This window comes from Oncorhynchus masou, chromosome 23 (assembly GCF_036934945.1).
Source record: "Oncorhynchus masou masou isolate Uvic2021 chromosome 23, UVic_Omas_1.1, whole genome shotgun sequence".
NCBI lineage: Eukaryota > Metazoa > Chordata > Actinopteri > Salmoniformes > Salmonidae > Oncorhynchus > Oncorhynchus masou.
The window spans coordinates 39070680-39095540 of record NC_088234.1 but is presented as its reverse complement, the minus strand read 5'-3'; the positions used below and the strand labels follow the sequence as shown (position 1 = coordinate 39095540).

The 24861-nt window shown below is 42.1% G+C and overlaps 1 protein-coding gene across 12 annotated transcripts in view; it reads left to right on the top strand.

Annotated features, from left to right (window-relative positions):
• LOC135510805 (LIM domain-binding protein 1-like) overlaps window positions 1-24403 on the top strand; it is a 47647-nt gene extending 23244 nt beyond the window's left edge. For 6 of the 12 annotated variants that reach the window (XM_064932040.1, XM_064932038.1, XM_064932035.1 and 3 more), the window contains 10 exons: window positions 8170-8275; window positions 8389-8433; window positions 8572-8647; window positions 8781-8883; window positions 9021-9193; window positions 9388-9510; window positions 11980-12063; window positions 12358-12481; window positions 19147-19283; window positions 20545-24403. In XM_064932040.1, coding sequence (XP_064788112.1) covers window positions 8170-8275; window positions 8389-8433; window positions 8572-8647; window positions 8781-8883; window positions 9021-9193; window positions 9388-9510; window positions 11980-12063; window positions 12358-12481; window positions 19147-19283; window positions 20545-20769 — 1196 coding nt within the window. In that variant the 3' untranslated portion in view covers window positions 20770-24403. Of the gene's footprint in view, window positions 1-4420; window positions 4760-8169; window positions 8276-8388; window positions 8434-8571; window positions 8648-8780; window positions 8884-9020; window positions 9194-9387; window positions 9511-11979; window positions 12064-12357; window positions 12482-19146; window positions 19284-20544 lie in introns of those variants that run through there. The other 6 variants (XM_064932045.1, XM_064932043.1, XM_064932044.1 and 3 more) reach the window with 6 other exon arrangements.
• Window positions 24404-24861: the final 458 nt, after the last annotated feature.

Genomic DNA, 24861 nt, shown 5'->3' with positions numbered 1-24861 from the left:
GGAGACTGTGACCGCCGGTTAAATGGTGTCCCTTGAGAAGGCAAGAACAAGATGAATGTCAGGAGAAGTGCGATATCATAAGGCGATGTATACTTGGAATACAGAGGAGGAATGGAGGTGAAAAAGAGGCAGAGGAGGTCATAGCGAGAGGGAGGAAGCGGGTGAGCTCGAGTCGGTTATAAATGGCGGGAAAAGGGGAGATGGTTTGTTAAAGAAGAATGGTAGAAGGTGTAAGCAGAGTGAGCTGAAGACAGGAGGAGAAATGGAAGTGAATGAGGTTGAAGTGTCAGAAGTGATAGGTGTGGGGAAGTTCTTGGAGCCCGAGGCTCGCACCGAGGGTCAGGATAAAGATGAGTCTGTGACCGTTTTTTTGTTGTTGGAAAAAGTGGACCCCTGCCTTTTGGCTGACCCATTTCTGGTTTCAGGGTGGTGGGTGAAATCAGATTTGGGTGCTGTGGAATTGGTGAGGGTAACCAGAAGTGGTCTTGTGATTATTGTTTGTGTTTCTGCTGGTCAAAGGGAGAAGGCGCTCCGCTTTCTACGAATGGGGGAGAGAATTGTGAATTGTTTTGCCTTCAAGAAAAGGGTGCCATTGAAAGGAGTGATTACTGGGGTAAAAGTTGACCAACTGAAGGGGAAGATTCCCGTTGTTTGTGATGCTCATCGTTCGGTGTGAAGCAGACACGGTGGCGTGAGTGGTGAAACAGAAGAGTCGTCCTCTTTAATGTTGAGTCTTTTCCCAACAAAGTGATGTTAGGATATACACTACAGTTCAGAAGTTTGGGGTCACTTATAAATGTCCTTGTTTTTGAAAGAAAAGCTCATTTTTTTTGTCCATTTTAAAATAACTTCAAATTGATCAGAAATACAGTGTCGACATTGTTAATGTTGTAAATTACTATTGGTACTATGGTCCTGTGTGGCTCAGTCGGTAGAGCATGGTGCTTGCAACGCCAAGCGTCGTGGGTTCGATTCCTGCTGGGGCCACCCATATGTAAAAGTAATTGTTGCTAAAAAGCGTTAAATGGGATATATACTATTGTAGCTGGAAACGGCTTATTCCATAAAACAAAATATCTACATAGGTGTATAGAGGCCCATTTATCAGCAACCATCACTCCTGTGTTCCAATGGCACGTTGTGTTAGCTAATCCAAGTTCATCATTTTAAAAGGCTAATTGATCATTAGAAAACCCTTTTTCCATTATGTTAGCACAGCTGAAAACTGTTGTTCAGATTAAAGAAGCAATAAAATGGGCCTTTCTTTAGACTACTTGCAATAGCATCGAATAGTCCCCGCAATATGCAACTGTTCAGGGAAGTCAGGAACCAATACACGCAGTCAGTCAGGAAAGCAAAGGCCAGCTTTTTCAAGCAGAAATTTGCATCCTGTAGCTCTAACTCCCAAAAGTTCTGGGACACTGTAAAGTCCATGGAGAACAAGAGCACCTCCTCCCAGCTGCCCACTGCACTGAGGCTAGGTAACACGGTCACCACCGATAAATCCGTGATAATCGAAAACTTGAACAAGCTCCGTCCCCCTCGCAGCGACTCACCCACGCCTCCCCATTTTCTCCTTTACCCAAATCCAGATAGCAGTTGTTCTGAAAGCGCTGCAAAACCTGGACCCATACAAATCAGCTGGGCTTGACAATCTGGACCATCTATTTCTGAAACTGTCCGCAGCCATTGTCGCAACCCCTATTACCAGCCTGTTCAACTTCTCCTTCATATCATCTGAGATCCCCAAGGATTGGAAAGCTGCCGCGGTCATCCCCCTCTTCAAAGGGGGAGACACCCTGGACCCAAACTGTTATATACCTATATCCATCCTGCCCTGCCTATCTAAGTTCTTCGAAAGCCAAGTCAACAAACAGGTCACTGACCATCTCGAATCCCACCGCACCTTCTCCACTGTGTAATCCGGTTTCCGAGCCGGTCACGGGTGCACCTCAGCCACGCTCAAGGTACTAAACGATATCATAACCGCCATCGATAAAAGACAGTACTGTGCAGCCGTCTTCATCGACCTAGCCAAGGCTTTCGACTCTGTCAATCACCATATTCTTATGGGCAGACTCAGTTGCCTCGGTTTTTCAAATGACTGCCTTGCCTGGTTCACCAACTACTTTGCAGACAGAGTTCAGTGTGTCAAATGGGAGGGCATGTTGTCCGGTCCTCTGGCAGTCTCTATGGGGGTACCACAGGGTTCAATTCTCGGGCCGACTCTTTTCTCTGTATATATCAATGATGTTTCTCTTGCTGCGGGCGATTCCCTGATCCACCTCTACGCAGACGACACCATTCTATATACTTCTGGCCCTTCCTTGGACACTGTGCTATTTAACCTCCAAACAAGCTTCAATGCCATATACACTCCTTCCGTGGCCTCCAACTGCTCTTAAACGCTAGTAAAACCAAATGCATGCTTTTCAACCGTTCGCTGCCTGCACCCGCCCGCCCGACTAGCATCACCACCCTGGATGGTTCCGACCTAGAATATGTGGACATCTATAAGTACCTAGGTGTCTGGCTAGACTGTAAACTCTCCTTCCAGACTCATATCAAACATCTCCAATCCAAAATCAAATCTAGAGTCGGCTTTCTATTTCGAAACAAAGCCTCCTTCACTCACGCCGCAAAACTTACAGATAGTCAGTTTTACTAGGGTATCTCACTGATCATCCCTAAAGCCAAAACCTCATTTGGCCGCCTTTCCTTCCAGTTCTCAACTGCCTGCGACTGGAACGAATTGCAAAAATCTCTGAAGTTTGAGACTTTTATCTCCCTCACCAACTTTAAACATCTGCTATCTGAGCAGCTAACCGATCGCTGCAGCTGTACATAGTCCATCGGTATATAGCCCACCCAATTTACCTACCTCATCCCCATACTGTTTTTATTTTATTTACTTTTCTGCTCTTTTGCACACCAGTATCTCTATCTGCACATGTTCATCTGATTATTTATCACTCCAGTGTTAATCTGCTAAATTGTAATTATTCACTCCTATGGCCTATTTATTACCTACCTCCTCATGCCTTTTGCACACAATGTATATAGATAGTAGGAAAAAATTATGTTATTGACTTGTTTATTGTTTACTCCATGTGTAACTCTGTTGTTGTCTGTTCACACTGCTATGCTTTATCTTGGCCAGGTCGCAGTTGCAAATGAGAACTTGTTCTCAACTAGCCTACCTGGTTAAATAAAGGTGAAATAAAATAAAAATCTGGAGCATCAGCATTTGTGGGTTGCTGGTTAGAGCGTTGAACTAGTAACCGAAAGGTTGCAAGTTCAAATCCCCGAGCTGACAAGGTACAAATCTGTCATTCTGCCCCTGAACTAGGCAGTTAACCCACTGTTCCTAGGCCGTCATTGAAATTAAGAATTTGTTCTTTACTGACTTGCCTAGTTAAATAAAGGTAAAATAAAAATAAATAAATAGGCTCAAAGTGGCCAGAAACAAATAACTTTATTCTGAAACTCAACAGTCTATACTTGTTCTGAGAAATGAAGGCTATTCCATGCGAGAAATTTCCAAGAAACTGAAGATCTCGTACAACGCTGTGTCCTACTCTCTTCACAGAACAGCGCAAACCGTCTCTAACCAGAATAGAAAGAGGAGTGGGAGGCCCCGGTGCACAACTGAGCAAGAGGTCAAGTACATTATTTTTTTTAAATTATTTTTTAATTTGACCTTTTATTTAACTAGGCAAGTCAGTTAAGAACAAATTCTTATTTTCAATGACGGCCTAGGAACAGTGGGTTAACTGCCTTGTTCAGGGGCAGATGGACAGATTTTTACCTTGTCAGCTCAGGGATTCGAACTTGCAAGTTTTCGGTTACTTGTCCAACGCTGCCGCCTCATTAGCGTCTAGTCCTCAACTGGCAGCTTCATTAAATAGTACCCACAAAACACCAGTCTCAAACATCAACAGTGAAGAGGCGACTCCGGGATGCAGGCCTTCTCGGTAGAGTTCCTCTGTCCAGTGTCCTTTTGGCAATCTTAATCTTTTATTTTTATTGGCCTGTCTGAGATATGGCATTTTCTTTGCAACTCTGCCTAGAAGGTCAGCATCATGGGGTCGCCTCTTCACTGTTGACGTTGAGACTGGTGTTAGGTAGCTGCAGTGGTATTTGGGTGTGCGAGACTATAACTCCTCTGATGTACAGGGTTTGGTAAGTGGTAGTGTCCCATCCTTTCAGATTGTTGGCCTGAGGTAGGACTACATAGATTTATATAATGGAGTTGGGTGGTATTTTTTAAAGTTTTTTTTTTTTGAGCGTAATGTTCGATGGTAGGGTATTTGTTTATTCCTTTGTTTTTTTCAGACAAAGTATAAGGGAGTTGTACTCCAGTCTAGTAGGTGGCGGTAATGCAATATTTATTAGTTGCCAACCGCTGTTAAACTTCATCGAAGAAGAGCAAGTGCAGAGACGGGGGGGGCATTGTTCGCTGCTGGCTAGGAACAAAGGGTTTGGCTCCTTCACCACTTCTCAACAACTGTGTTGCTAAAAAAAAAAACGCTACCTTGGAGGAGTAAAAATAACGCACCTGAGAAAATACTAATTATTGCCACTTTTTTGTTTTGCTTTTCGTTTTGTTTCAGAGGAGCACTGAAGTAACGGCTATTTTTTTAAGCTGAGCCTGAAGGTGCTTCAAATTGGGACAGCTAGCATTCAAGCTAGCCTGCTAACCGAGCAGTGGTGTTGGAAACCCCCCCCCCCCCCCGTTTCGTTTAACCATTCGGTGCAGGTATGGTGGCTTGAAGTGTTCGCAATTAACTCTAGGTACTAGTCGTGTTGCAATTTTAAGTAGGAATGGATTATTAGGATGCAAACGTGAAATTTCGAATGCGGCTCGTGCAGCTAGCTAACGTACTTAGTTCCTTAACAGTTAACGTTAGATGGCTAACGCCACAGCTAGCTAACTTCACTGCCAGTGGTCAACACAGGCAATCTTGCTGTTGTAGCTAGCATGCTATCAGCATCCAGTAAAACCTTGTGTTCAACTGATCTCACGCGTCAGTATTCATCAAGATAAGACAATTTAATGAAGACTTCATGTAGTTGGCTGCTAGCTTCTCAGCTCTGTCACTTCGATGTTTAACTAACGTAATCTGTACTAGGCTCAATGCTGTCTTTCGGTGTGTTTAATTGAGCAAATGTCAAATGTCGATTGTTGTTTTGTTATTCAAATCTCGTTCTAATCAATCATAACCCCCAGACTACAGATAGAGTATAAGTTCATCCAAATCTCTTTGAGTGGAAAATTCAAAACAGGCTGTAGATCAGTTTCTCTAGTAGTAGAGGCAACTTCACCCACTCCAAGATAGGTCAATGGCGCTTTCATTGGATAGTGTGTGTCATCTGGGGAATATAGGAGAGGTTGTTTGTGACTCCTCTATATATGACATCTCTCAGACAGTGACATGATGCTCCTCCAGTGTTACTCTATGTTTCTGCTCCAGATCTCTGGAAGCTTGGACTGATGTCATCCATCTAAATCTGTCATAAAGACAGGATTGACCCCAGAGTAGAGTGAGTGGATGCCACCAACTGCTTATCCATTCTATTCTCATGTTGGCATGGCTATATGCAGAGGTTGAAGGCTTAAAGCCAGTCTGTGCAATGAAAAGTATTTTTATTGATTGTAGGATGATTAATGAGTAATTTAATATGACGTACTTGGCTAGCCTAGAGAAAGGCTGAGTGTATACAGGGGGATGTCTGGTGTACCAGGGTTTGGGGTTGCTGCCAGGTCAAAGGTCATTCCAATAGAACTGCAGTGAACCCTGTAGAGAAGGGCTGGAGAGGGGAGGATAGACAGCCTCTCTGGGGTGCAGTGAAACAAGGGGGATTTGTGTGCTTTTTTGGGAGGGGCTATGGGGGGGGGATTATATAAGATGGGTAATGTTGTTCTCCAAACAATGCTTTATTGGTAAGATGCAGGATTCTGCTTTTGGGCGCATATTAGAGTTGTTGTAGTAGAAGCTATCATTTTTCCCGTGTTAAGGCCTCAGCATGCTTCAGTTCGGCTGGTGCCGAGTTAAACTCGGCTAGCCGAACATGTGTACTTGCATACTCCCGTAAAAGACCTTCCCTTGAAAAACGAGAAAAAAGAGGCAGTAGTACTGTTTGTCCATATTGAGAAGCCGTAGCCAGATCCTCAAAATAGTCCGAATTAATCTATGATAACTCAAGATATCTGTTATTAATTTGGATGTTTTTGCAGAGGAGATGTTTTTCGTGCAATTTCACATGTAAATGAGAATTTTGGTGCCGTATTTCTCAATGAAAAAGGTATTTGAAAATGAGTCGTCTCTCGTTTAAAAACAATACTTTATTGAAGAATCCCTACTGTTGACCAATCACAGAGGAAGGGGCATAGACTTCAGCTTGCCTCAAAAAAGTGTGCCGAACAGCCAAACCCAAAATGCCATAATATATGCAAACTCTTCTGAACAGTTTTGGCTGGGAAGCATTTGGATGCCTTTTATAATGACCTGGGCTGGCTGAGTTGTGCACTAGAGAGGAAGGAGGGCAGACAGCTCAGGACAGTGCACATAACCCCTCTCTAATCTCTCTCTACGCCCCCACCCCCCTTTGTTGACGAAGTAGGCCACAGAGAGTAGCCTATTTTTTTTATTCCAGCCTTACTTCTACAGATGGAGATGGGATGTTATTGAATACAGGTTGAGGCTCAATGCAGTGTTTCTTTGTCTTCAAATTCAGTAAGCCTTAGATGGGGTGTTTAGTTACAGCAGCGTTGTAATGAAGGCCTGAGTGTTTCAGTATGCACAGATCTAGGCAGGAGAAGGGTTACACCACAGCAAGCTAGAGGGAGGGGTGGGGGATGGGCAGGACAGGACACCACACACACAACAGGACTGATCACATGATTTTAGGCTGCTGTATGCAAGAGAGGGGCTTAGTGTTATATGGTATACGGAAACTTCTGTATGTTTATTTTAAAAAGCTGTTTGGTACTGTCTGGGCTGTGTTAGCTCCTGACTCATGCTGCACATAAATTAACACTTGAATAATGCAACATGGCATGTAAGAATTACTGTTGGCAAAACAATGTTCATACAGGCTAGAACACTTTTACAACGCAAGACGAAACTAGCTTTAATTGAAGGCTAACTTTACTTGCTAGCTTACAGCTGAAGCAACACAAATTCACTACCAAGTACTTTCTTTGTGATAATATGCAAGTATAATGAAAAATATGCACATTTCAAAGCTGATTTTCACCCAAAACTTGACTCAAGACAAAGTGAATATCTCGCCACCATAAACTCATTCACTTCATTTCCCTCCTGCCTGGTTTCCCCTATATTCCATAGCCACCCACAAAGCCAGAATCCACCGCAATGTTCTGCCTCACAAATGACATTGCCTTCTTAGAGACAGCGCACAATTTTATATAAGACTGCTTCTGGAAATGTACAATAGAATAAGTCCTACATGGAAGGGATCTGGAGCCCCACAAAATCAGTCAAAACAAGCTCGATAGCTCAATGCATTCACACACTCGTATTGAATAATATGCATTAATCTGTATCATGAATAGACCTAGGCTACATCTTGATTTACCCAGTTTATAAAGAGATTTAGAGCAATTCCATATTAAGGTCAATTTGAGCATGAAATGGCTTATTTACCTAGCATGTGTGTATTTTGAAGTAGACTACATTTGGCCTTTTATATTTGCCTAATTTAATGTACAAAGTAGGATACAAAAGTCTAAGTAGTTTCAGTCAACCAGATTGCATAGCTTTTGGCAATGGCTGAGGGCATATGATTGGTTTGTATTTATTTGCACACAAGAAAATACAATATTGTTAAAATTTCCACAATGTAGTCAACTTTTTTTAACCTGTTTTCTCATCTGTACTCTGTACTCTGAAATATGCTATAAAGGAATTATCAGTCAACCTACCTGGTAGAGTAAATAAGATTAAAGATGCATATTTGTCTAATAGTCTCCTTCACACATGGAGGGGCAAAAACAAGCAAGTAATTGAGTTGGCTGTAGCTGGCTTAATGGTGGAGCGTGTTGGTGCGAGGCTGCAAATTCATTGGTAGATTTTTTTGTGCGCACGGTCTGTGTAATCAGGCTGTAATCAGTTTGTACAAATCGCTCAATCTCTCTCTCTCTAGGCTGTTCGTCTAAGTCGTTCAAGCTGTACTCCCCCAAGGAGCCCGGCCCTAACGGCAGTGCCTTCCCCCCCTTCCACCCCGGCACCATGCTGGACAGGGACGTAGGGTAGGACACGCACGCATTTACCACTTAACTCGTACTGTTAGTACATTACTATTAGTACCTATATAGTACTGGGTTGTTTTAATTTGTACTTTCTCCTGTCTTTCCGTCTGCAGGCCAACACCAATGTACCCCCCGTCATACCTAGAGCCTGGCATGGGGTGAGTACAACGACTGACGATCACAGCATCAACCTTGACCACCCCAGGCCTCAAAATAGTGTTAGAGCAAATGTTTTAATTCGAAAAAAGTTGTAAAGTCCAGTCCATCTGTACTGACCCTGCTCTGGCCTGTTGCAGGAGACCAACACCATACGGCAACCAGACAGACTACAGGATATTTGAGCTCAACAAACGGCTACAAAACTGGACAGAGGTGGGCGATGATGGCGATTTGGCTGTGCCCTTAGTCTGTGATGGGAGATTGATTTATTGAATGATAGATTCACTGATGGTGGGAATATCTTCTCTCCCCTCTACTGTTGGACTGATTTTGTTGTGTGTTGTAGGACTGTGACAATCTCTGGTGGGATGCCTTCACCACAGAGTTCTTTGAGGATGATGCCATGCTCACCATCACCTTTTGTCTGGAGGACGGGCCTAAACGATACAGTACGAAATATTTTGAATTCCAGGGCGGCTATGGTTTATTATGGGATTGCATAGATTTCACCCTCTAACCATAACATGTTAATCTGCATTTGAAACCAAATAATTTTATTGAAACAGTAAATGTATCCTCTTCCTAGCTATCGGCCGGACATTGATCCCGCGGTACTTCCGGAGTATCTTTGAAGGCGGCGCCACTGAGCTGTTCTACACATTGAAGCACCCTAAAGAGTCCTTCCACACAAACTTTGTGTCTCTGGACTGTGACCAGTGCACCATGGTTACACAGAACGGCAAGCCCATGTTCACACAGGTACGAAATACACTTTCTGGTACATTTGAACATTTGCAAATACACATTACATTCCCCACTTACAATTCCACAACTCCACCTTTCATTTACAAATCCAAACATGTAGTTGTCTTTCTCCCCCTATTTTCTGTGCACTGTATGATAAGAAACCATACCTTGCTCTAGGTGTTTGACCTCTAACCTCTCTCCTTTAGGTGTGTGTGGAGGGCCGTCTGTACCTGGAGTTCATGTTTGACGACATGATGAGGATCAAGACGTGGCATTTTAGCATCAGACAACACAGAGAAGTCCTGCCTCGCAGCATACTGGCCATGCACGTGAGTCGCACACACACACCAGGGTTTCCGTTAGCCAGTAATAGCAGGCGGTTGGTCTATACATGTTAAATTGGCGCCGGCCAATTGTCCCTGAGAAGAGAGAAATTCTATTGTGAAATAATTGATGGAAATACGAGTCGATCGGTCATGCTTATCGGTCTATAGGTTAATTTGCATAATTTTGTTTGTGTATGGTATATTCGTTATGTTTCAGCATACAGAGCCTTTGAACAGAATGTCTGTCAGGCAGCGCTAGAGCATAGGCAACGGAAGTTGGGCTTCATCGTTGCGTCACACCACTTTACACTGAGCTGGAAGCAGTATGCATTTTGAAAACATAGTGCCTTCGGAAAGTATTCAGACCCCTTGACTTTGTTCACATTTTGTTAAGTTACAGCCTGATTCTAAAATTCATTAAATTAAAAAATATCCTCAGCAATCTACACACAATGAGACATTTTTGCAAATGTATTAAAAATAAAAAAACACACCTTATTTACGTAAGTATTCAGACCCTTTGCTTTGAGACATGAAATTGAGCTCAGGTGCTTCCTGTTTCCATTGATCAACCTTGATCATGTTTCTACAACTTGGAGTCCACCTGTGGTAAATTCAATTGATTGGACATGACTTGGCACACACCTGTCTACATAAGGTCCCACAGTTGACAGTGCATGTCAGAGCAAAAACCAAGCCATGAGGTCGATGGAGACTTAACAGGATTGATGCGAAGATAAACAGCAAAGTACAGAGATCCTTAAATGAAAACCTGCTCCAAAGCGCTCCGACTGGGGCGACGGTTCACCTTCCAACAGGACAACGCAGGAGTGGCTTCAGGACAAGTCCTTGAGCGGTCCGGACTTGAACCCGATCGAACATCTCTGGAGAGACTTGAAAATAGCTGTGCAAGCAACGCTCCACATCCAACTTGACGGAGTTTGACAGGATCTGCAGAGAAGAATGGGAGAAACTTCCCAAATACAGGTGTGCCAAGCTTGTAGCGTCCTACCCAAGAAGACTCGAGGCTGTAATCGCCTCCAAAGGTGCTTCAACAAACATTTTACTATGTATTGAGACAGGTCTTATCTTGCTTCAAACTGGCCTACCCAAAATCAGACCATATCCGTGGAGGCAATTATTTTATATAAACTTTCTTTCATTGTCCAGTCGCCTAAAGGCACAATCCTTGTCATATTAGCAACCCATGCTAATTGTTGCATATTAGATTTCCTCTTTCAAAATGTCTAACTGTTATTTTCATCTGTCACAGGAAACCGCTCACGTGTGCTTTGACAATGGTCTTATCCCCACTATGGAATGGACATTGCTGCGCTAATAATGTGAAGAAATAATAGTTGAGCAACATTTTAAGCTAAACGTTCTGACCTGTTGCATCAGGCTACATAGGCTAGTCTATCCTTCCACAATGGTCAGTCTGTTAACCTACCAATAGAATAGGTTAACTTCCATTGGGGGATAGTAGATTCATGTAGGCTAGTGATTTTGCTGTTACTCGTCTTGTTGGCTGAAGAAAATATGGTAGCCCAGGGGAGTCAGAGGTGGAACTCACAATAAAATAAGACCGTGGGAGACCATTTTGCTGTGCTCAAACAAAAGTTGTTCCTTACTAAATTTTGGGGGGAATGGGGAGAAATAACTGAAAGGCGTCTCAGGTAACGGGTGGGTCACTCGGTGTTCGGCGTGGCGGCTCCTCGGACCGCCTGTGGTAATGAACAACAAAAGAGAGCGATGAGTCCGGGGTTTCAATACTTGTTCTCAACTTGCACCAGGTGGCATGCTGCCTGGGAATGGGTCCTCTTCTCCAGTTCTTCTAAGGTCTAGGCATACCCTCTGCCTGTCTGCTCAAGCGGCCGAGTGATTGCGCCTCAACTTATACTCATTTGGGTTAACGAGGGACAGGTGGGACCAATTCCAGGTGCCAATTGGTTTGCATCACCTGGACTGGGTAGTATTAGTGTTGGATCACCAGCCCCAGTTGGTGCCTGTAGAGCTGTCCATGGTGCTGACTCAACTTGGCCTCTCTAGCCCTCTGGTGCTGACCATGGTCCTGCTCCTTCCTTTGTAGCTCCCTGCTGGCCCCTGGGTTGCCACACAGTAAATGTGGACAGTTATTCTAACATCTTCAAAGTAGGCATCAGATTTCAGTAAGAAGTACTGCACATCATTGGATCCTCAACCTGCATGTTCTGTTAATATGAATGACCATAATCTATGTGATTTCTGTCATTCTGAGCACTGGGTGGACGCCCTAATCAGGTTACGCAATGCATATGGTCCGGTATAAATCTCAAATTTCCGCCGCCACATTTTCCTAACGGAAACCCTGACGCACACCCACAGATTTGGTGGATTGATTTATTAATTGATTTCCAAACCAGTGTTACTGACCACCTTCCCATGTTTCTTCTCTGCTCTCTTTCCACCCTTCTCTCTTCACTCTCTTCCAAGGTGCAGGACCCTCAGATGCTGGATCAGCTGGCTAAAAACATCACAAGATGTGGCCTGTCCAACTCCACACTCAACTACCTCAGGGTATGTCTAGTCTGTGGGAGGAGATATAGGAGGACAGGCTCATTGTAATGGCTGGAATGGAATTCATGGAACCGTGTCAAATGGGGTTTCCATAAGTTTTATTTTGTTTGATACCGTTCCATTAATTCCATTGCAGCAATTACAATGATTCAGTCCTCCTATAGCTCCTCCCAACAGCTGCCACTGGTTGTCTCGTTCAGTGCTTTAGTCAGTGGAATGGTAAATGTGGTTAGAGATGCTGGTACTTAAGAAGTATTGGTAATCTGTTTCTCTGACCCTCTTTCTCTCATCTAGCTGTGTGTGATCTTGGAGCCGATGCAGGAGTTGATGTCCAGACACAAGACCTACAGTCTGAGTCCCAGAGACTGTCTCAAGACCTGCCTCTTCCAGAAGTGGCAACGCATGGTGGCCCCACCAGGTAACAATCAAGACTTTACACAGACAATCCACTTATACACATGTTTGGTAGGGATGGGCATTTGACATTTTTTGACTGTTCCAGTACTCACATAAAAAAAAAGAAATCTGAGTACATTTGAAAATTTATTTTTAGAATGCAAGGCCCAAACATTTATCTATAGGCCTATGCCAACAGTGTGCGACAATGCCTAATTTATCATAACCATTACAGATATATCTATTCAGTCAATAAAAAATCAAGTGCCATTTAAGATTAATTTATTGAAATCGTAATCTCAACTGTCTATATTGTTCAACAATAATCTTCAAAAAATGCAGTAATATCAGCAGTGGCGTTGGTTTGTAGAATCCAATGGCTATGCAATGTTATAGCCTTGTTTTGTTAATTATTTCCTGATCCCTTATCAGTCAAGACACCTTTTTTTATTGTTTAAAAAAAACATGATGTAATATAACAGAATAAAATATAATATTTTTCCAAATGAAAAAACAAGGAAGTTATTCTCAGTGATAATTTGAAACAGGGCTCAATTTAGCGAGTTGAAAGAAGATTCAGGGTTACAAAACAATCTGTCTTTTTGATATACAGACTGTAATTTATTTTTTTTCCCATTTTTTTTTTCTCAAAATGTATTAAGAATTTCACAGTAATTACGGCCAATGCATCTGTTCGGTGAGTAGGCCTAGGCTTAATGATTCTGATGAAAGTACAATTTTGTGTATTTTCAGTGTGGAACCTGTCTATGTTTAGAGGGTTATAGCATTGCCTAATCAATTTTAAATGGCACTAGCATTTTGCAGAAAACGGACGGGACACAATTATTCCAAAACTGCAGCTCGTTGTTGGATCACATATCTTCCTACTTCAATCAACCAGTCCATTTAGAATGTGATAACTGTCGCCATTTGGCAATGAATGTAGCTTGTTTATCCTATCAGCTAGATATGTTTTTATAGGCTTTTATTTTTGTAGGCCTAACGGGAGCTTGTGTGCACACTCAGCATGCTTTTGTGTAGGGGGTAATGTTCCCTCTAAACCAGGAGCGGGCAAACGTTTTGGCACGAGGGCCTCATGATTTTGAAATTCAATGGAGGGATGCATTTTATGGGGGACCAATTGATTGTTAAAATCAATTTGCGGGGGCCTCCTGACTGGCACACGCAGTCAAAGGCACTGCATCGCTGCTTGAGGTGTCACTACAGAACCGGGTTCGATTCCAGGCTGTCACAGCTGGCCGTGACTGGGAGACCCATGAGGCGGCACACAATTGGCCCAGGGTTGTCCAGGTTTGGAAAGCTGATATTTCCTTGTCCCATCGTGCTCTAGCGACTTCTGTCGCAGGCCGGGCGCATGCACACTGACACGTTCGCCAGGTGCACAGTGTTTCCTCCGACACATTGGTGCGGATGGCTTCCGGGTTAAGCGGGCATTGTGTCAAGAAGCAGTGTGGCTTGGCTGGGTCGTGTTTCAGAGGACGCACGGCTCTCAGCTTTAGCCTCTCCCGAGTCCGTACGGGAGTTGACGCGATGGGACAAGACTGTAACTATGAATTGGATATCACGAAATTGGGGAGGGAAAAAGGGCCGGATATGTCCCGTGGGCTGTACTTTGCCCCCCTTGCTCTAAGCTGTGCACGGGCGCGCAGCTCCCTGGAACTGCTGTGCAGAAGAAATATCAGCCCGCTTAGAGAAGCACGAAATTGAACTTCACCCAACTTTCTAGTTAACACTATAAACGTTTTCCTCTACTGTGCGAATTGTGGTCGAATCAACGCAATATTAGTCATTTTCAATGCATCATACCAAAACAAAACTAACTATCCAAGAGATTTTCTTGTAGTCAGAGAGCATTGGAGTTGGATTCTATTGCATTGACGGGCACGACTCAGGCCCATACTCTACACAGACTGGTGTGCCATAACCAACCAAATGAAGCAATGCCACATGGATCTGTGGGTAGCATAATTTGTCTGATTCTCTGTAATAATGAATTTTAAATTTTTGCATCAAACAACACATTTCAGTCACCTTGTCTGAAGTACAAGTGGATAAACAGGTTGTCAATCCCTACATGTTTTTTTTTTTTTAAAGTCTCATGGAATGTAGACCTACATTGAGCACAACACATTTGGCTGCTACTGTTGGCTGAATGATAGAACAGTTGTTAAAATGTTATTGGATGCATTTTCCCCATTGTTTTTGATGGTAGGCCTACATTAGGATCAAATAGCCACAGTAGCCTACTTGGCCACTGTTAAAACTAGAGGTCGACCGATTATGATTTTTCAAAGCGGATACCGATTATTGGAGGACCCAAAAAAAGACGATACCGATTAATCGGCCAATTTTAAATAAAAATAATAAATAATAATTTTAAAAATAATAAATAAATAAATAAAATATTTTTTATTTATTTGTAATAATGACAATTACAACAATACTGAATGAACACTTATTTTAACTTAATATAATACATCAATAATCTATTTAGCCTCAAATAAATAATGAAACATGTTCAATTTGGTTTAAATAATGCAAAAACAAAGTGTTGGAGAAGAAAGTAAAAGTGCAATATGTGCCATGTAAAAAAAGCTAACGTTTAAGCTCCTTGCTCAGAACATAAGAACATATGAAAGCTGGTGGTTCCTTTAACCTCTTAGAACCACCATCCCGGATCCGGGAGAATTGTCATCAACAACGCTGAATAGCATAATAGAAAATGTTACTAGAAAATATTAATATTCATGAAATCACAAGTGCAATATAGGAAAACACAGTGGAGCCTTTTGTTAATCCACCTGTCGTCTCAGATTTTGAAATTATGCTTGACAGTGAAAGCAATACAAGCATTTATGTAAGTTTATCGATTGCTCGACAAAACAATAAGTACACCTAGCATCAGGTAACTTGGTCACGAAAATCAGAAAAGCAATCAGACTTCAATATTCCAAGGTAAGAGGTTTTATGTTGTAGTTATAGTATTTATAGGACTATTTCTCCCTAAAGTATTTGTATTTCATATACCTTTGACTATTGGATGTTCTTATAGGCACTTTAGTATTGCCAGTGTAACAGTATAGCTTCCGTCCCTCTCCTCGCCCCCACCTGGGCTCGAACCATGAACACATCGACAACAGCCACCCTCGAAGCAGCGTTACCCATGCAGAGCAAGGGGAACAACTACTCCAAGTCTCAGAGCGAGTGACGTTTGAAACGCTATTAGCGCACACCCTACTAAATAGCTAGCCATTTCACATCGGTTACACCAGACTAATCTCGGGAGTTGATAGGCTTGAAGTCATAAACAGCGCAATGCTTGAAACAAAGGGAAGAGCTGCTGGCAAAACGCACAAAAGTGCTGTTTAAATGAATACTTACGAGCCTGCTGCTTGCCTACCATCACTCAGACAGACTGCTCTATCAAATCATAGACTTAATTATAACATAACACACAGAAATACAAGCCTTTGGTCATTAATATGGTAGAATCCGGAAACTATAATTTAGAAAACAAAACGTTTATTTCAGTGAAATACGGAACTGTTCGGTATTTTATCTAACAGGTGGCATCCCTAAGTCTAAATATTCCTGTTACATTGTACAACCTTCAATGTCGTCAATATTACGTAAAATTCTGGCAAATTAGTTCGCAATGAGCCAGGCGGCCCAAACTGTTGCATATACCCTGACTCTGTGTGCAATGAACGCAAGAGAAGTGACACAATTTCATGTGGTTAATATTGCCTGCTAACCTGGATTTCTTTTAGCTAAATATGCTGGTTTAAAAATATATATACTTCTGTGGATTGAAGGCATTGGTGTTCATGGTTAGGTACAGTCGTCCAACGATTGTGCTTTTTTCCGCAAATGCGCTTTTTGTTAAATCATCCCCCTGCGTTGCATCGATTATATGCAACGCAGGACACGCTAGATATACTAGTAATATCATCAACCATGTGTAGTTAACTAGTGATTATGATTGATTGTTAACTCTTGATACTACCCATCCCGTATCCGGGATCGTGGATACAGCCTCAGGCTCATTAGCATAACGCAACGTTAACGATTTCTGAAAATCGCAAATGAAATGAAATAATATGCCTGCTCTCAAGGTTAGCCTTTTCTTAACAACACTGTCATCTCAGATTTTCAAAATATGCTTTTGAACCATAGCAAATCAAGCATTTGTGTAAGAGTATTGCAAGCTAGCTTAGCATTTTGCTTAGCATTTAGCACGCAACATTTTCACAAAAACCAGATAACCAAATAAATAAAATCATTTACCTTTGAAGAACTTCGGATGTTTTCAATGAGGAGACTCAGTTACATAGCAAATGTTCAGTTTTTCCTGAAAGAATCTTTGTGTAGGAGAAATCGCTCAGTTTTGTACATTTACATTTAAGTCATTTGGCAGACATCACATTTGGCTACCGAAACGAACCGAAAATTCAGTCACCAAAACGTCAAACTTTTTCCGAATTAACTCCATAATATCGACCGAAACATGGCAAACGTTGTTTAGAATCAATCCTCAAGGTGTTTTTTCACAGATCTCTTCATTGATATGCCGTTCGTGGAAGCCTGCTTTCGTCTCAGAATCCCATGGAAAAATACCAGCAGCTGAAAATGACGCACCAATTTCGAAGGAGGACACCGGGCGGACACCTGGAAAATGTAGTCTCTTATGGTCAATCTTCCAATGATATGCCTACAAATACGTCACAATGCTGCAGACACCTTGGGGAAACGATAGATAGGGCAGGCTCATTCCTGTCGCATTCACAACCATATAAGGAGACAATGGAAAACAGAGCCTCAAATCCTGCTGATTTCCTGGTTGCAGTTTCATCTTGGTTTTGCCTGTAGCTCCTGTTCTGGGGCACTCACAGACAATATCTTTGCAGTTCTGGAAAATTCAGAGTGTTGTCTTTCCAAAGCTATCAATTATATGCATAGTCGAGCATCTTTTTGTGACAAAATATCTTGTTTAAAACGGGAACGTTTTTCATCCAAAAATGAAATTGCGCCCCCAGAGTTTCAAGAGGTTAATGCTAGCTAGCAACTTACCTTGGCTTATTACTGCATTTGCGTAACAGGCAGGCTAATCGTGGAGTGCAATGACAGGCAGGTGGTTAGAGCGTTGGACTAGTTAACAGTCAGGTTGCAAGATTGAATCCCAGAGCTGACAAGTTAAAAATCTGTCGTTCTGCCCCTAAACAGGCAGTTAACCTACTATTCCTAGGCCGTCATTGAAAATAAGAATGTGTTCTTAACTGACTTGCCTAGTTAAATAAAGGTGTAAAACAAAATCGGCCAAATCGGTGTCCAAAAAATACAAATTTCCGATTGTAATGAAAACTTGAAATCGTCCCTAATTAATCGCCCATTCCGATTAATTGGTCGACCTCTAGTTAAAACTGTAACTTTAAAGCGGGTACAGCTTCAGTGTTCACAGTGAACACGTTCCAATTGCACAGAATTTTGCACTCAGCAGACTTGAAATTTGCTCAGTGCCCCAAAAAAATACAGGGAACCTTTGCTTTTCAGCCAAGGGAGTGGGCTCACTCACAATTTTGCCTGAAGACCACAGCCATGAATAAAGAATGGTACCAACACATCCTCCGAGAGCAACTTCTCCCAACCATCCAGGAACAGTTTGGTGATGAACAATGCATTTTCCAGCATGATGGAGCACCTTGCCATAAGGCAAAAGTGATAACGAATTTGCTCGGGGAACAAAACATCAATATTTTGGGTCCATGGCCAGGAAACTCCAGACCTTAATCCCATTGAGAACTTGTGGTCAATCCTCGAGGTGGGTGGACAAACAAAAACACACAAATTCTGACAAACTCCAAGAATTGATTATGCAAGAATGGGCTGCCATCAGTCAGGATGTGGCCCAGAAGTTAATTGACAGCATGCAAGGACGGATTACAGAGGTCTTGAAAAAGAAGGGTCACCACTGCAAATATTGACTCTGCATCAACTTCATGTAATTGTCAAAAGCCTTTGACACTTGTGAAATGCTTGTAATTATACTTCAATATTCCATAGTAACATCTGACAAAAATGTCTAAAGACACAGAAGCAGCAAACTTTGTGAAAATTAATATTTGTGTCATTCTCAAACCTTTTGTCCACGACTGTACAAATAGAACACTAGAGTCAAAGGAAATTAACATTTGTTTTCAAGACACTAAAATAAACTTTTTACTTGCCTGTTTGGGCAGCCACAAATGACATTCCACCAAATAGTTTGACAATGTTTTTTTTAAAATTTCTGGTTAAAGATCGAGCTTTGACGACCGTTCGAGTCCTCATGCCCATCCCTAATGTTGGGTAAACCACACAACCTTACTTGAGAATTGAACCCTTTAGCTTGCTTGGTGCACAGATGAATTGGATTCTCACACACACACACAGCATATGTTTAACTATCCTTGTGGGGACCTAACATTTATTTCCATTCAATCTTATTTTCCCCCACCCTAATTGTAAGCTAAAAAATAGCCTTGGGGAATGTCCCAATAAGGGCAAATTTCCCTTGTTTTTCTATCCTTGTGGGGACTTTTGGGATTCCGGTACCCATGAAGATAGTACTACAAGCCACACACTCACACGCTGCAGATCTGTTACACTTTTCCTCCTATTTCTTTCCAGCTGAGCCAGCCAGACAAGCGCCCAACAAGCGGAGGAAAAGGAAGATGTCTGGCGGAAGCAACATGAGTGCTGGTGGAGGAAACAACAGCAAGAAGAAGAGTCCTGCAAACAACTTCCCTCTCTCCACACAGGTACCTGTAAGCATCCCATCTTTACATATTGTTTTGTTTGTTTTTAATTTAACCTTTTATTTAACTAGGCAAGCCAGTTAAGAACAAATTCTTATTTACAATGACGGCCTACACTGGCCAAACCCGGACGACACTGGGCCAATTGTGCACCACCTTTATTGGATTCCCAATCACAACCTTTTGGGGGGGTGATGATGGTGGGGGTTTGGGACAGGTAATATAGGGGTAGACATTTCTGGTCAGATGGGAGTGATAGGACAGGTGAGAAAGGAAAAGGGCGGGTGTGGGGGCAGGAAATATGGGGCTGGTATGATAAGGATATGAGTTTAAGACAGGTTTGTAGTCGATAGGAGAAGGCAGGATATGGGGTTGAGAGGAAGAAGGGTGGAGGTAGGGCCTTTTGGGTTTAGGATCAGATTGGGGAAATAGGCTATGGGGAATGGTGGAAGTGTATTAGGTTTATGATGCCAATGACTCCCTGTCTGACGTGAGCCAGTGCTGGGCAGTCCCTGGTCCTCTGGCCTACGGGTCACACACATACAGGAGGTAGACATTACCACTGGTCCTGGATCAGATACTATATAAACCCTCTAAATGTTAGTTAGGAGTGGAGATGCACCAATCTGATTCTAGGTCTGTGATTAGGGGTAACTTCTACTTGGAGCAGGTGAGGCAATCCGCTCATTCTGCTTTATTGTCCTACAAACTTAGGCACAGCGGTAGTAGCTGGTTTTATCAAAACGTAGATATCACAGACAGCTTAGGTGCTATTGGTTGGTTAAGTGAGCCAATGAGACCCGAGGTGGAATGAAAAACCCCATGATGCAGCACTCGAGGATCAGGGCTGCCCACCGCTGACCAATTGGGGAAGGGCAATACTACCCAAATCCCTGGAACAGAGGCTGGCATTGGGCCTGCTGTCGATGGTGTTGAATATTTGGGCTGTATGCCTGAAACCCAGAGCTATGTCTGGTTGTGAGTGGGGTGAGCATTGATGGACACACACTGAAACATGAGTTATCCTTATTTTCATAGGTACTGAAAGGCTTCATTTGAAAATGTCCATATCATTTTAAGGCCTTCAAGGACCTAAAGTTACGTAAAATATTAATCATAAGTTTCATCTAGCCTAAAGTCCACCATTACATGTAACCACGGTAGTCCCAGCCCCATCCATCCCATTTTCGAAGTCCTTTGGGATCGTCCATGCTCGGTTCTCCCCCGTGGTTATGGGGATAATGTTCCGGCCCTTGCTGTCCCTCTCTAGGACGTGATGATGGTGGGCGAGCCCACACTGATGGGAGGGGAGTTCGGAGACGAAGATGAACGTCTGATCACGCGGCTGGAGAACGGCCAGTTCGACACGGCCAACGGAGCGGGGGGCCTGGAGGATGAGGACAGTTTTGGTAGCTCCCCTGCTCTGGGGGGCGCACACTCCCCCTGGAACAACAAGACGCCCAGCAGCCAGGACAGCAAGAATGACGCACAGTAGAGCCACAACCATAAACCCTAACTCACCACCCAGATACGCTACTCATCTACCTGCAAAATGAATCCCACTCACGCTCTCTCTCGCACATGCTCAGTGGTGCTCAACCCTGGCCCTCTTCCCCTTGATCATCAGTGCTAGGCCTGACTCTGTTCTGTTTGTGTGTGTGAGGGAGGGAGCCTGTGCTTACTGGTCAGAGTGTTTGAGTCAGAGCTGGGTTCGGCCGTCTATGATCAGTGCTAGCCATGTTGGCCATTTTGCTGGCGGACATATTGGCGGGTTCTTGTTCCAACCTCGGGTCTCTGGGTGTGTTGCCTTGACAGCGTACCTCTATTTCTGTTGTGCTCACCTCCACAGGGAAGGAATACTTAGTTTTATTTATTATCTCTTAGATTTTAGCAGAGTAAAACGTATTGTGTGCACTACAGCATAAATCCAACGTTCAGTTTTTAAAAACTAAATTATTTGTTTTGTAGGACCTGGTTGGAACAAAAACCTGTACACTGCCGGAGCTTGAGGACCGGAGTTGAGAACCGCTACGCTAAACCTAAAACACACAACACGCATGCAACACATACATACACACACACACACACACACACACACAACTCGCTCGCACGCACACACACAGACACTCTGAGGTACTGGAGAGAGGTCCTACTTCCCCACCTGGACCAGAGCACCAGGCCATACAGAAGTGGGTTTTAATTTTCTATGTTTTTAGTTTGATTTAAATTTTTTATTTTTATATCAATTTCTAAAAATGAAACAGATGAGCAAACAAATAAATGAAACAAAAATGCACCCCAGAATATTCTTTACTGTTTTCCACTATCGTCAATCTATATTTCTTATGAATTGATGGTGTATTTTGTTCTTTTTATTATGGATTATATAAAGAAATTGTAAAGCATCAGAAACCTGTGACTGGAGAGGAGAATCTACGGTATGTAACTGTATAAATATTACTGTTAGATAATTTGTATTCTTGTCATTAAGATCTACATCTATGTAATATTGAATTGTCTATGCCTGATACAGTATGTTGCCTGTCAGTGTCAGACATGGTAATGACATTATAACAAATCCCAGTGATTCGGATCTGAAGGGAAAAGCCACCTCTTTTAATGTCCAAGCCTGCACCTTAAATGGCACCATATTCCCTGTGAACTACTTTTGACAATGACCCATAGGGCTATGGTCAAAAGTGGTGCACTATATAGAGCAGTGGTTCTCAACTGGTTTGTCCTGGGGACCCAATTTGAACCGGGTCTGTCGCGGTCCAATATTTGCATTGCGTTGTTTGTTGTTGCCAAAATGCATGCTATTTTCAATGCTATATTGATAGTAAATGTATCAATTATATGACAAGGGAACTGCAGTCCCACCTAAATTTCAATTTTGCCCCTATTCTTGAAGAATGTTAAACTCGTTTGAGATGACAAAATCAACCCAATCTGCTAAATAGTGCTGCTAATAACTCTATATTGAAAATACTGTGGTTTTAAGACATAGTTGAGATTAAATTAAATATAGGTTAATTATAATTGTTTGTTGTTTAACTTCAGATTTGAGGATGTATTTTATTTTTTCACTCACACTCATCCGACCTATTCAAAACCTCACGAGACCCACCAGTTGAGAATCGCTGATTTAGAGGATAGGGTGCCTGTTGAGATCCATCCTAACTCCCTGTCTACTTATCTGCTCAGTACCTCATGTCCACATCTCAGACAGTACAGACACGTATTTTCTCTCTCTGATATGTTACGAAAACTTTTGAAGACAATTTTGGCATGGCAATGTAAGATATAAGAAAACAACACATTTTGTATTGGCTTGCGTTTCCCAATAATTTGTAATCACTATTTTTGAAAGCTACAAACCAAGAAGCTACTTTGCAAGATCCTTTTAAATATTGATCCCCGAATATGCTAGTTTGTTTGTATTAATAATTTTGTGCGCTTTTTCCTCTTATGTTTGTGTCTTTGTGCTTGTATATTTAAGGTAGTTTCTGTATAATTGTTATTCTACGTATCCTTCCTTAGATAAACACCCTATGGCATCTCTCCAATGTAAAGATACATTTTTTTCTCCATTTAAAAAAAAAAAACTGTTTGGTGGTTGTACCCTTGAATGCAATTTCCATTCACGAGAGCTGGCTATGAATTTTTGTTCTACATAATTGGGTCGGCAGGGTAGCCTAGTGGTTAGAGCGTTGGACTAGTAACCGGAAGGTTGCAAGTTCAAATCCCTGAGCTGACAAGGTACAAATCTGTCGTTCTGCCCCTGAACAGGCAGTTAACCCAGTGTTCCTAGGCCGTCATTGAAAATAAGAATTTGTTCTTAACTGACTTACCTAGTTAAATAAAGGTAAAATAAAAAAAATACAATTTATTTATTTTGATACCGATGCCAATAGCTAGGTTTCCATCCACTTTGCGACAGATTTTCATGCGAATATTCTAAAATCTGCATAAATCAATATGCGCATTTTCCTACCAGAGATGTTTCCATCAAACTGACGTTTTGCTCATAAAAGGCTTTGCGCGATGACGTAGCAGACAAAAACTAACTTTTGCAGTTAATTCCCATGTATTCAAGTTCAATCGGTTTCCATTACATTTTCAACTCTACTAATGGTTTTGTCACAAACATTGTTGCGTTTATATAGCAAATATGCACGCTCTGGTTTTGACACGTGCACTCCAGCCAACAGCTCACAGATAGTGCGGGTAGGCTACCTACATAAGATGATTATAGATAAGACCGATTTTTATTATTTTATTGGTTAAACTGCAGCCAAGCATCTATCATTTCACCAGAATAAGACTCAATATTTAGTGGAAAGGAGCATCAAGTTCATCACTTTGCACATTCACCACCCTATGAAGTTCATTTATTTAATCTGAAGCCTACTTTAAACTGCATTGTTTCCCGAGTTGTAGTGGGAGAACCATAAACCATATCATCGCGTGACTCCCGAGTTTACTAAAATATTATGGTTATTATATCAATATTTGCGCATAAAGGTGTTTCACCCCCATTGCACAATTCATTTTAGAGACACAAAAAGATGCCACCATAAAATTGTACCAGCATTTCCTGTTTCCATCAGCCCTGTCAATAATTTTATGCGTCAGGTAATTAATTTGCATGAAATGGTTGGATGGAAACCTGGTTAATGAGTTTGCAAGTTCATGTACAATATCTATGCCTTTGCCCCCAATGTCATTTTGTAGGCTTTTCTGGCTATGTCATCTCAACTATACCTCACGTTTTCAATAAATGACCCCAATATGATCAACACTCAGATGTCTGAAAAGACTAGAGAATTACATTATTTTCATATGCTTTTCCAGACGTTCCTCATAGGTAACTTGACATGATTTCCAGTCAAGTCAATAGGAAGAAATCACCATAGGGGGAAAAAAGATTATAGAAAAAGGACTACTTAAAAAATAAATCTTATGTAAAATCCATCAGGACCTAAGTTGAACGAGTAATGCATTTCTCGCTCTCTATATATTAATCTTTAATGCTGCATTGTTGAAAGACCTGTAAGTAAGCATTTCACTGTAAGCCTACACCTGTTGTTTAGGAAGCATGTGACAAATAAAATTTGATTTGACAGTGATGAATGATTCCTCTGATTTCTCTGTACATAACTTGGTGTAGATGCTTAGTTTCACCACCAGGGGTCTCCAGAGCTTTAGCAGCCCACAAGAATGCAGGATCAACCCTCTCTTTCCTAACTCCCAAACGGTCTCTAAATCCATTCAGACATCACCAGGCTTAACTGTATAATGTTTTCAGCTTTCCAGTCATGTTCCCTTCAGCAGGCTCACTGAGTAGAAACTGGCACGTCTCAAATCACACCCAATACAGGGAACTATCACGTTTGGCGCTGGTCAAAAGTAGTAGCGTCTGAGTGGTGCGATGTACCCATACATGTCCCTGTTAGCGCATCATAGGCGTGGTTTGATATTCGGTTTATATGATATTTTGCCGAGTTTCTGCCATTTATTCATGTAACGGTATCAATAAAGACACTTTCAATTGAGCGCAGTTGACTGATGTTCTTCACTTGCTATG